General features: G+C 38.8%; 2 protein-coding genes across 2 annotated transcripts; both read right to left on the bottom strand.

Annotated features, from left to right (window-relative positions):
* Positions 1 to 247: 247 nt before the first annotated feature.
* LOC128362784 (signal-transducing adaptor protein 1-like) lies at positions 248 to 5,943 on the bottom strand. The gene is made up of 12 exons (XM_053323636.1): positions 5,839 to 5,943; positions 5,595 to 5,666; positions 5,096 to 5,215; positions 4,830 to 4,886; positions 3,108 to 3,195; positions 2,968 to 3,017; positions 2,885 to 2,913; positions 2,149 to 2,280; positions 1,532 to 1,601; positions 848 to 950; positions 617 to 778; positions 248 to 381 (listed from the first exon to the last, which is right to left on the bottom strand). Exons 1-12 carry the CDS (start codon positions 5,941 to 5,943, stop codon positions 248 to 250), a joined length of 1,122 nt encoding a protein of 373 aa, XP_053179611.1.
* Positions 5,944 to 10,473: 4,530 nt separating this feature from the next.
* On the bottom strand, positions 10,474 to 11,608 carry LOC128362783 (paired box protein Pax-5-like). The gene is made up of 3 exons (XM_053323635.1): positions 11,566 to 11,608; positions 11,293 to 11,458; positions 10,474 to 10,675 (listed from the first exon to the last, which is right to left on the bottom strand). The coding sequence occupies exons 1-3, from the start codon at positions 11,606 to 11,608 to the stop codon at positions 10,474 to 10,476; spliced, it is 411 nt and encodes a 136-aa protein (XP_053179610.1).
* Between the last annotated feature and the right edge of the window lie 456 nt (positions 11,609 to 12,064).

Raw genomic sequence — 12,064 nt, 5'->3', positions numbered from 1 at the left:
AAACCAGCACTCATCGAAACCACAGTTTTCTAAATGTTTGAAGCAGGAATGTTAGTTTTTTGTTAGTTTTTTAGATTAACCACTTAAGTTATTGGCAGGGATGGAATAAAACAATGCAATACATGTATAATCATACAATGTATAATAAATCACATTTAGCATTTAGCAACCTGACCAGTAACCTTTAGTAATTTGGATTTAAGATCCCTGCTTTAAAAAAAAGAAAAGAAAACCTATACTGTTTATTTTAATGGGACCACCCCACAGAGGCGGCTTGTCCAGTGGTTTTTTGCCCCTTCGCGGTGCCATTGTCCTCGTGGCTCACATATGTGTTTTCCCTTCGTAGTGTTGTAACTGTGTGAAGCTCACTGTTCAGCTGCGCTGGTTTAGACAAAAACATGTATACATATGGTTTAGGCTTTACTCACTCATACATACACCTTGAGATAAATAGTAATAATAGCAATATTTGTATAGCACTCAAACAAATCTCAAACAGCACATAGGTACTAATTTTAAAATATTTTCTCAACAATTGTAACAACACTGACATGCAGTCATGTGCATTTGGTTTTTAACTCTTAATGTACTTCTGTATCCTCCCACTCATTCATACCTATCTTTAGGGTCTGCATATCAGGGACCACATAGTCACCATCCTTGGTTGGGGACAGAGGCTCCTCATGGGTCTGTGAACGCTTCATGGGCACCACTTGTGCCCTAGGTAAAGGTTTGGGTCCTGAGTCGATGTTGACACACGCTGGAGCAGGTGACGGCTCTGTTGAACACACGTGTTAGGACTTGTACAACTGTAGATGTCTGTTTATAACAGTAGTGCTCTTCTCACCAATGCGGAGGTCGTAGAAATGAGACTGCGTGTAAGGTTGGACACGGTATTCTGTCTTGTCAAGGAAATATTTAACCACATCATTCAAGGAGGAGACAGTCACCTACACAGAAACAGACACATAAGCAAAGAGTAAGAATAGTTTTTACATTTATGACAATTTCTATTTGCTATGGCCATTTAATATTGCACTCCAGTTAAACTCAATGAAATCTGTATAATCCTATTTTGTATTTTGAGTCATAACCCATTGAAAATATATTTACTTTTCCACCTTGAAACACTAATGCCAGTGGAAATATAGACTGAAGATTGAAGGTTGAAGATTTACCCCACATAGTTTCACAATCACACTTTTATACAGCGTGGGTAAATTGTTAAGCCATTCAGTAGTAACTTACTGTTGAAACTGACTGACACACATGCACCCTTATTACCGTGCAGAGTTGAATTTAACACTTTTATGAAATCATGTTTTTCTTTGCAAGACAATGAATTATTTGTATTCAAGTTTTGACAAGCGCTCAAATGAATTTAGTAGCCATCACGGTCTCGTATGCATCATGACATACTGAACATGTATCATAGGACTTTAAGACGTTCCTTCATTGAATGTCATTGAATTAGAAAATAGCTCAATTGAATTATGAATAGTTGCAGGGAGGTGAAAGCTGTGTGACGTACTGGTGTCTCCACTTCAATGACAAAGCCTGAGTTTGTGGAGGTCACCCTGTAGTTCCTCACGACAGGCCCACTGAAACGGAAGAGGAGTATTAGTATTTGTATATGACATGTTCACATTTAGAATGAGCAAAATAGTAAATAGTTGTCAAATTGTTCATCCCTCTATTTAATGTAGCATCTTATGGTTACTTTTTGTCAGGACTAGTAAAACAAAGTCACAATTATAATGCCAATGAGGGACTACGACAGGCATCATGTTTTGATTAATTAGGAAATATTTCAAATGTGTCTTGTGTGTCAGATGGCATGACATAACTCAGCAATGATCTGAAAGAAAAACTATAAAGTCAAAGATTCATATTTATATTATGTATGAACGGTGGCAAAAGCTTTCTGATAGACGATGAAAGAAAACCTGATATTTATCTATTTGACTTTGACCTCTGTTTTGTGTCCTACTTTATCTTGGACTTGGACCTGTTTTATTGGATATTCATTATCTTTTACCTTTTTATTGTTTTAGTTCTTTGAATGTGTACTTGTGAGATTCAAGAGTTGAGTATTAACTCCTGCATTATTCAGTGGTACAGTTCAGAGGCTGAGCTGGAGCATCTGACCTTTTTTTGAGTTGTCTGAGGGTCAGGGCGTAGTTGTTGGTCAGGGCGGATGGGCGGAGGATCAAGCCCCCATGCTGCGGGTTATCCTCCAACATCTTCTCTGCCTCCTTCCGACTCACGTTATAGAAACACCTGCAGGAATCCGAGAAAATGCAGAGACTTCCTCATTACTGTGGCAGCAATAAAAAGGGACAGGGATGATAATGTTGTTTCAGAGGGCAAAGGACAACTCACACACTCTCTCTAAACATAACCACAGAAATCTAAGCCTTACCCTAACCTTAAGCACTGATCCCCAAATCAACTTTGTCCCAATTGGGGGCACAGCTTTTGTTCCCAGGTGGACCATACTCAATTCACTGGTCTAGTCTGAAATCTGTCCCCATAAATAGCCTTTGAAAGCTTTCCCAGTCTCATTGAACACCTGCAGGATTCAGAGAAATTTGAAGACTTCCTCATTGGCAGGGGCAGCAACAAAGGGATAGGCATGTTGTTTCATAGGGCAAAGGACAACACACACACATACACACACATACACACACACAATTGTGCATCGGTTTAAGATGACTGAATGGGCTTAAATGCTGACAAAGCCAGTCTAACTTGTATTTTTGTTTACACAGGTTTTTTTGTTTTTTTTTCTTCCCTGTGTTTGTTTTCAGGAAGACAGAAATTACAGGAAGGGGTAGGATGTTTTTCAGTCTGTCAGAAATATAATTTCTGTAAACTGACTTACGAAGGCATCTCAGGGTTGCTCTGGTCTGGCTTTGGCTTTGGCGTTGGCCCGTCCTTGATTTTATCCTCTGGAGGAGGGGAGGCTTGGTTAAGGAAGGGTGGACGGGGTGGGAGGGCTGGACGTCCTGAGACGTCTGGGCTGGACGTCTGGGCTGGACGTCCTGAGGCTGGACGTCCTGAGACTTCTGGGCTGGACGTCTGGGCTGGACGTCCGGAGGCTGGACGGGAATTTCTGTACCTCTCCTCAGATAGAACATCCTGTAGCTGCGACACCTGGCCAGGCAGTAGCTGTAGTTGACAAGGAATCTCTTTCTGCAGGGAAACAGAGGTCATCAACACTGGAATTTGTCAAATTGAATAAATCTTTGTGTGGAAAAATGCTGGCCTACACATGTTTTCAGTGTGTAGATACAACTGCTATCTCCACTTTTGAAGTTTATCAATGACCCTGCATGCTGATGAATATATGAAACATAACTGGTAGATAAGATAAATGGTCCATAGCCAAAAGTTAAATTAATGCATTTAATAATTTCAAAGCATTTTACAGTCTGTATGAGAATAATAAAATGAGGGAGAGCAGCCTTTCTGCTGCACCATTTGCTCCAGGATAGACATCACTGTCCAACACACTGCTGCAGGGTTGCTGAGGTGACACAGACTGAACACTGAGTTATTTTACTCAGCTCAAAGTTATTAAATCTTACAGTATGTGTTCATCAGCTGGTTTCATTTGTCACTGCTTGATGCCACAGTTTACTTCATCACACAAAGAATTATTTAGACATTAAATCAAAACATGTTTGCAACTGCTGCCATTTTTAAAGATTAACTACAGATAGCTCCGCAACAGCCCTCACAGATGAGTTCCTCTTTTTTCATTCCGGGGCATCGATAAGTTTGGAGGCATATGATTACAATGGATCAGACAATTTGGAACTGGAACCGGTTCTCGATTCCCATCCCTAAAAATAACTTATTTATGTCCATGTTATGTTTTTGTCAAAGTTACAGGGGACCATTTCAGAGAGGTTGAAGAGCTGCAGGTTACCAACCCTCAGTCTAATCATTGCAGTTGTAAATGGTTTGAAATCTATTGTACCCTCTGTATTCATTCTGTATTTAATAATCCCACAAGAGATAAGAACAGTCTTTAACAGCCAGAATATAGCAAAGTTCAAATTTAACTTATTTGGCTTCTGGAGAAATTGGCTTTTCTGAACTAAAAACAGTTCTTGTTTCACATCCCTATACCTCCATATATAAACTATAAACTACCTAGTATGATGAAATATTGAGGCGACCCAGAATATGTGTAAATGGCTAGCAGACCTATTGCCACATGCTGGATTGTTGATCTGTACACTTTTGATTTTTGGACTTATGAAAAACCTTAAAATGTTTTTCCAGGTGAATTCTCTCCACAGATCTGAACTAGAGGTGGTGGGCTGTGACCTGCAAATATTTAACCAATCACCTTCAGTTAACTGTATGTTAGCTTCTTTGTCCCACTTTGCCCACCCCCCCTCCCCCCGCCTCCAGTTGTAAAGCAGAATAAATCCTGGAAATTTGTTTGCAGTTATAACAGTAGGCTACTATTATTTTCATCAATATTTTAAATATCAGACTCAAGGAGAGTTTGTTGAGAAAGCTAATTGTTAACCAGGAAGTACTTGTTACTTGTAAGTTATGCTTGGCTTTGTGTGTCAAATAAGTGAATTATTACGTACCATAAATGATTATTTTCAACAAAATGGTCAAAAACAAAAAAGGAAACTGCAAAGTGTTTTATAACATCAGTGTTACCTGAATATTTGTCCTATTTGTGCAGGTTTGAGCTCCCACGTTAATCAGATTTTATTGTTGTTTACTATCAGCACCAGCTCTCTACAGCTTTACTGTGTGTTTGTTTGTATCAGTGTATGTGTAAGTTTGTGTTTACTTACTCTGACAACGGTCAGGATGTAACATCTCCACTCCTCTCCTTTGTCAGGGTTTTCCATCTGCACAGTCACACAAACAACAGACGTTTTATTTATGTTAGGTTTGGTTATATTCTCTGTGTACACCATGCATAGCCTTCTCCTCTAAATCAAATCCTTGAAACTGGGGTTCAGGTAACACTGATTATTACTTCGCACCTTGAATATGCACCTGTTTTTTGGATTGTTTCAATGACAAAAGAAGTGTCAAGTTTCACTACCACACACACCTTCAGCTGCACCTCCTCTCCTTTCTGCAACGAGAGGGTGAAGGTGGTCGGCATCGTTTTCTGATATGGAGAATCTAACGTCATGGACTTCATCTGCTCCAGCTCCATCTTCTCTATGTACTGTACAGACAGACAGACAGACAGACAGACGGACAGACAGACACACAGACAGACAGACAGACAAATAATAAGCTTCTGCAAATCATCACTTGGTACATGCTTGATTGCTAAAACATGTATTGATTAATCTGAAATAAGGTCAAGTTTAATTGTAATTTCATAGTAAGTAAAACTGATTTATGTTTTTGGTCTCCATTGCACCTTCTGCATCTACTTAACCCACTTCCTTAAACTCCAGTTCCCCAGGTTCATAAATAAACCAGCACTTAAATTGTCATCACTGTACATTGACTCATATTGAAACACATGCTACTTACATTTCAATATCTCTAATGTTTCTAATTGCTCATAAGGTCATGTTAAAAGGGTATTTGCTTACGGTCTCATGTGTGTCATCTGTGTACAGAAACAACGTGGCTCCACGGAGCTCTGCATAGTACCTCCTGAAATCCTGAAAATCATAAATGTCATTTTGAATTTCTGCTCTCAACATAACATTCACATCTATTAATTAAAGAATGTACATGAACATTTTTTGATTCTATACATCACACATTTGGAGATAATGCTTTTTTCTTTTCTAGCTTTGTACAGTCTGGATCTTTTCCATCTTTTGTCCTCACCCTCTCTTTGCTTTGTTTTTTCAGCAGGGTTCCATAGTAGTAGAGTGGCAGAGCTGTGATATTGGCTCTCCTTTTGTGGACAACAACTCTGGGGGTCCCAAACATCGTCCAGCACTCAGTCAGATCTGTGTATGTCTTCCGTCCAGGTTTTAGTTTGCTTCAGTTCACGTCTTTTTAGTCCAGCAGTGTGGGCATTAATAAACAGTTCAGAGCAGTCGGATCCTGAGAGTTTTGCTCCTTGGTGTCTCCTGGTGCAGTTCTCAAAGCACTGATGAATTCAAGCTGTGTCTTCAGTATATGTGAGATGATTACTCATCTAATAAACCTGCACTGATAAGCCAGTTTCCCCCCTTTCCTTCAGTGTTTGTGCTGTCACTCTGAGAACCAGGAAACGCTGCAGTGATTTTTTGAAAAGGAAGTAGTTAGAAAATACCCTGAATAAATCTGGTGTACTTTGAACCTGGGCATAACTCAGGAGGATAACTTTACACCACACAATAAAAGGCAATGAAGCATGAACCCACACACACACACACACACACACACACACACACACATAATATGAGTACACAATATAGACCAAACCAACATCAAGCACTAAAACGATTAATGTTTTAAGGCTAACACTCACGTGTCTTTTTGAAATTATTATTTATGACTTGAAACATTTCTGAGCCTTATAAACACTCAGTATATGGACTAAACACTCCCACACTGGAGAAATGTAGGGGAATTTTGTTAAAATAATAATAATATCACCTAACCTATTGACATACTTTTTGTAAAGTTAGTTTTATAGTTTAAAGACAAGGCCTATCTAATAAAAGAAAAAAAAAGAAAATCCTACTGACCATCTGTTTTGATATAATTTTTTAAGTTTTTGTTTTTTGGTCCAGTCTTCAAAAAGGTAAGTAGGGTGAAACTGAAATTTGAATAAAACGAAATCCAAACATATCAGAATCAGATTTTTTTTTATGCATTGAAACTTTAATTTCAGTATGTTTAAGTAACTTTTAAGTTTCAGAGGCTGGAGTCATTTACAATTAGTAATAGCATTTATACTAAGTGATATTAATCGTAGATACTAATGATGTTGTTAGTATCGATGGACATCACTCACAGCCAAAGGCCCAATGATGATGATTTCGGCAGTAACAGCTCTTGTTATTCAATACCATCATGAGCATAAAACTTTATTTGGTCTACAAAGAGTTGCATGTATCACTGCTACAAGTAATAATCACAGAGACAGCAGTAAATTCTTTTACTTCATCTTATCTGTGAGACATCAGGAAACAAATCGCCCTCTGCTGTCTGCTTATACTTCCTGCAGATGCTGATGATGTGAGACAGGCAGCAGTAGTGTTTGAACTCATCACAGCTGCTGAGTGATCGACACTATTGGCAAAGATCATCATCATCGTACCTGCGAGCTGCTGCTTTTATGTAAAATACTTCACAGTGCTGCACACACACACATCCTGCCATCACTATGATACAACTAGGGTTTAAAGACCTTAATCACATGAGACATTTTGACTTGTATGAAAATCACAGATGCAGCTAATTATATGAATGTTGCCTCCATCACATTTTGGTATCAAAGAGCATCATTTTCTGGAAAAATACATCCTTGTACATTATTTAATCTATAATTCATTAATAATGATATTTTATTTTTTCTTAATGCTGTAATTCTTCTCCAGCTCCTTCTATCTACTATGTATTTACAACATGTATTGTCCATCCTAGAAATTTTGATATTGGGACTTAAAACGGATTTGACTTTACTTTTGTGACATGTCAAAATAGTTGCAACAAGCGTAAGGGCTCATTTTTGAAACTTTTGAAGTAAACGTCCCAATGTATATATATATTTATATATATATATGCTGTGTGCATGCTGTGTGCATGTGCCTACATGTACACTGTTTGTTGTTCTCTATATGCAAACTGTAGACTGATGCTCACTGCTGGCCACAGATTTTCCTTCTCAGTGGTGTTCTTTGACCCTGCTTGTACCCCTGGCAGCGCCCATCCTCTCCTTTAATCCCTCATCGTGGAGGGGACGCAAGGGAGATGCACACTAAGGAGAGAAAACAGTCACTGTTCTCCATCATGGGGCCCTTAATGATGCTTCCCCTCGACCACTGACTGAGGAGAAAATGGCCACAGGGTTTACAGGGACAGAGGATAATATGGTAGACTGATGAAGCCATATTAAGCCTCTGAGGCACCAGATTATGTAAATAAACTTGAAAAACAAGTTGACATATCATTTCTGTTTTATTTGAACATAATTTTAATTGTGATATTCTGCAGGTTTCAATATTGATGAGTCGTGTTGTATAAATGCAATTTCAGGTAATCAATTTTTTGGCACCAAGAGGATGACATTTTTTCCTTCGGAGGTCTTCTGCAGCCTTGCTCAGCTGTACTGACGTGAAGACCCTAAACAGGAGCACAGATGAGAGAAAACCCTTTGAGAAACACATCAAAACTGAACTCATATTTGTGATGAGGGATCATATTTTGATGCGCTGACCTAAAAACTCTGAATTATGATGAGCTGGCAGGCAGGGGTAAAAGGTCAGGCTGGAGATAGAGGTCAGACAGCGGTCAGACTGTTCTGGGGTGTCATTACAGGAACATGGCTGCTCATGGTAGACGTTGCAGGAGACGTCCCCATCTGTAAAACAAAACATCTTCTGTTCAGGCTTTTATTTCAAATATAAAGTGCCCCTCCTTGCCTCTATCCTGCTATAATCACTTGTTCTAATCAGTAGGATGATAAAATACATACATGTGTGCATGCATGTGTCTCTGTTTGTGTTCCTGGGTTTAACTATGTGTATTTATCTCTGTGATCTCTTATTCTAATGGTTTCAGTGATGGAGGATTGTGGGCCTGTAATGAGAGACCAAGTTGAGGGGGAGGAAAGGAGGAGCAGACAACCTGCTGACTGAGAGGACAGAAGCCTGGGGCTGTGAGGTGGATCTCTTGCTGCGGAGGCTGTATCAGGCAAACTAATATTAACACAGAGCCACCAGCTCCACATTAGTCTGCTGTACTGCAGAGAATCCAGTGTAATACTTGTTTCTGCTCTGTAAACAAGTCAACAATTTTCTCTTTTTTTATGAATCTAATTTTCTTGATATAGGCAGAGCAACCCTAACCCAGATATTAATTCCTAGAAAAATGCCAAAAGCAATAATACAGAAAAAACATGAGGATCAGTGATATCACCCCTAGATTTTCTGAAGTCAAGAAAACAGAATTGGAAGATTTTATGACTGAGTGTGAAACTGAATTACATTTTGAAATCAAGGAACAAACAGCACAGCTAACCTGTGAACAACATTTCCATGAGTCACTTGATGCTCATTCCAAGAAACGTTTGTTGTAATTTGATAAAACATATTACTAATTCAATTATTGTATTTGAATTTGAATCAGTGAATACTCAAAGTGTTCAGTATGCAGACCACATGTGGGAGTGGGATACTGATGGACATCATTGTTTCACTGTAAAGGAAACATTAAACTAAATTGTGGATGATGCTTGGAAAATAAATAAATAAATAAATAAAAAACCTTCTGATTTGTCTTTAAGTTCCTACATGTATTACTGGCAGCAGCAGTATAATCTTCCAGTGTTTCCTGTGCATCTTTTTCTATTGGTACAACATTTTTTTGATTCCGGTATAGCAGACACTGTTGTTGGAACTGATGGCACAACTTCTGATATTATTTAATGAATTATTATTGACTTACATTTACTACTACTACTATTACTATACCTAATAATAATAATAATAATTATCATTATAAGATTTTATGTAGACTATAGAGCATGTTTCAAAATACTCAAAGACACCTTAGACAGAAGAGAAGACAAAGAATCTAAAACCCACAAAAAGAAAAACAACACACTAAATTGATAGAAAGATCATTCAGCTTCATCCAGACCTCAGAATCCATTAGATGATTTGACTGTTTTAATGTATTGTATATTGCACTGTAAGAAGATATAAAAGTTTAATATCCAGATGAGTTTGGATGTCATCAATGTGAATGCCACCAATGTGGTCTCAAAATTTCTTCTCACTACTTACTTTGGGCTTCAAAAACCTACACTGATGTTGATTTTTCATTCATTCATATATGTAGTGATTCCTTCTGTCTTACAAATATACTCACACACACACACACACACACACACACACACACACACACACACATGCTTTGAAACTATTCTACCGTCCTTATGTTTGCTGCATTTTCTGATTCCCAGGATACCACTGATGGAATACACTCAGAGGAATAGGCTGTTCCCATGGCAACAGATGATGCCGATGACACTGCTAGGATCAGATGTCAGCGTCAGGAAACACTGGAGAGCGACAGACTAAGAGGTCAACAGAGAGAAGATAGGAAAAGAAAGACTTACCAACTTCACAAGACTCTGGCTGGATGTTGTTTCTAATGATCCTGCAAAAACAGAGAAGTCACTAAATTTCTAGGTTGGGACACACTCACACACACACTCACATACACACACACACACACACACACACACACACACACACACACACACACACACACACACACACACACACAATATATTGACACCTACTACCTGTTGATAGAGCTGATGCTGGGCACACTGTCCTCGTCACACACTCGCTCCAGCAGGAGTCTGTCCCGGATCTCCCAGGCGAACATGGTGGGGTTTATGTGCTTCAGGTGCAGTATTGTTTGCACCACCCTGGGTGTAGCCACTTTGGGCTTAGATCCTCCAATCACCCCTGGTCTGATGCTCCCAGTCTCATTGTACCTGAATAAACAATGTTGATATCTGTCAGGAAAGGTTTAGGTTTTACCTGAGAGAAGAAGGTGTCATGAATATCAGAGCACGAAAGATTGAAAGAGAAAAGTTCATATTACAATATTACTGAAAACTGAAATACATTTCTGAATAATCTAGTATGTGATGACCACATGCATTTAATATATACATAGCTAGTTCATAGATTGCTTGTGATATGATACATGTAAATATTCTCAAATGAAAAGCCTTTCTTTTATTATTATTTTGTATTATATATTTTCTACTATTATTGTTATTGTTACTTATCATACTTATTTATTGTTCTTTATCCTTTCTTATTGATGCTCTTCTTTTTTTACTGTCCGCTTGCTGCTGTAATACCGCAAATGTCCCCATTGTGGGACTAATCAAATAATATCTTATCTTATCTTTCTGTCCATATTTTTTACCATATTCCACAGTATATAGAGGCCTATGTGTGAGTCTGGTTTTCATTTGTTTAAATAGTAACATCAATCCTACATAAAAAATATAATTTCTTAATTACAAATAGGTTCATTCCATCACTCATAAAATGAATTAAAGTATTTAAATGACTGAAGGACCGACTGCAGTCTCTTTACCTGGACAGTATTTTGCTGACACAGCCGTGACTGACGCGCAGGTGACGGGAGATCTCACAGGGACGCACGCCCTGTTGCGCGAGCTCCACGATGCTCCGTCTCGCTGCGTGCGGTAAGGGGCGCCCGTTAATGAAGACTCCACCGAGCTGGTTCACCCCGCCGTACCCTGAGCACCGGAGCCGAGCAAAGAAACACTTTATCACTACATACAAACGCTCAAACCCAATCACTGTTAAGAAGCTACTGTATATTTCGCACCTGACTGTTACTTACTGCGCGTAATGGTGAGTGGAACGTGTCCAAAACGGATTTCCATGTTTAAAAAAAAGTCTGGACGGCTACTTACAGCGTAGTTTTGTACGAGGATGACACATATCTATCACATTCAATCAGTAAACGAAGCTCAAAAAGTGTTTAAGAGAGCGCCGTTCAGATGTTGTAGTGTGGACTCTGCTGGTGTTTGAGGAGTGTCAGGACGTCTCTGTGTCTCTGCTGCTTTCAGCACCTGAGCGCGGGACAGCGACACGAGCCTTTTAGAGGCACAAAGTGCTATAAGTTAATGCCTCTCATTTACCCATTCACACATGCACGAATATATTTGGGAAACAGATAGTTACCAAAAACAACGTACGTAACGTTCTCTGATGATTATAAACGTTATCTACTCCTTATATGTTTATGATAGACCTACAAGTAGGCACTAAACCGACGTATATATTTTTCTAATGTTTTTATGAGTGTTTACAGCAATGTATGTAACGTTGTTACTGTG

The sequence above is a fragment of the Scomber japonicus genome, chromosome 8 (assembly GCF_027409825.1).
Source record: "Scomber japonicus isolate fScoJap1 chromosome 8, fScoJap1.pri, whole genome shotgun sequence".
NCBI classification, from domain to species: Eukaryota; Metazoa; Chordata; class Actinopteri; order Scombriformes; family Scombridae; genus Scomber; species Scomber japonicus.
This window is presented reverse-complemented; position numbering and strand designations above follow the sequence as displayed.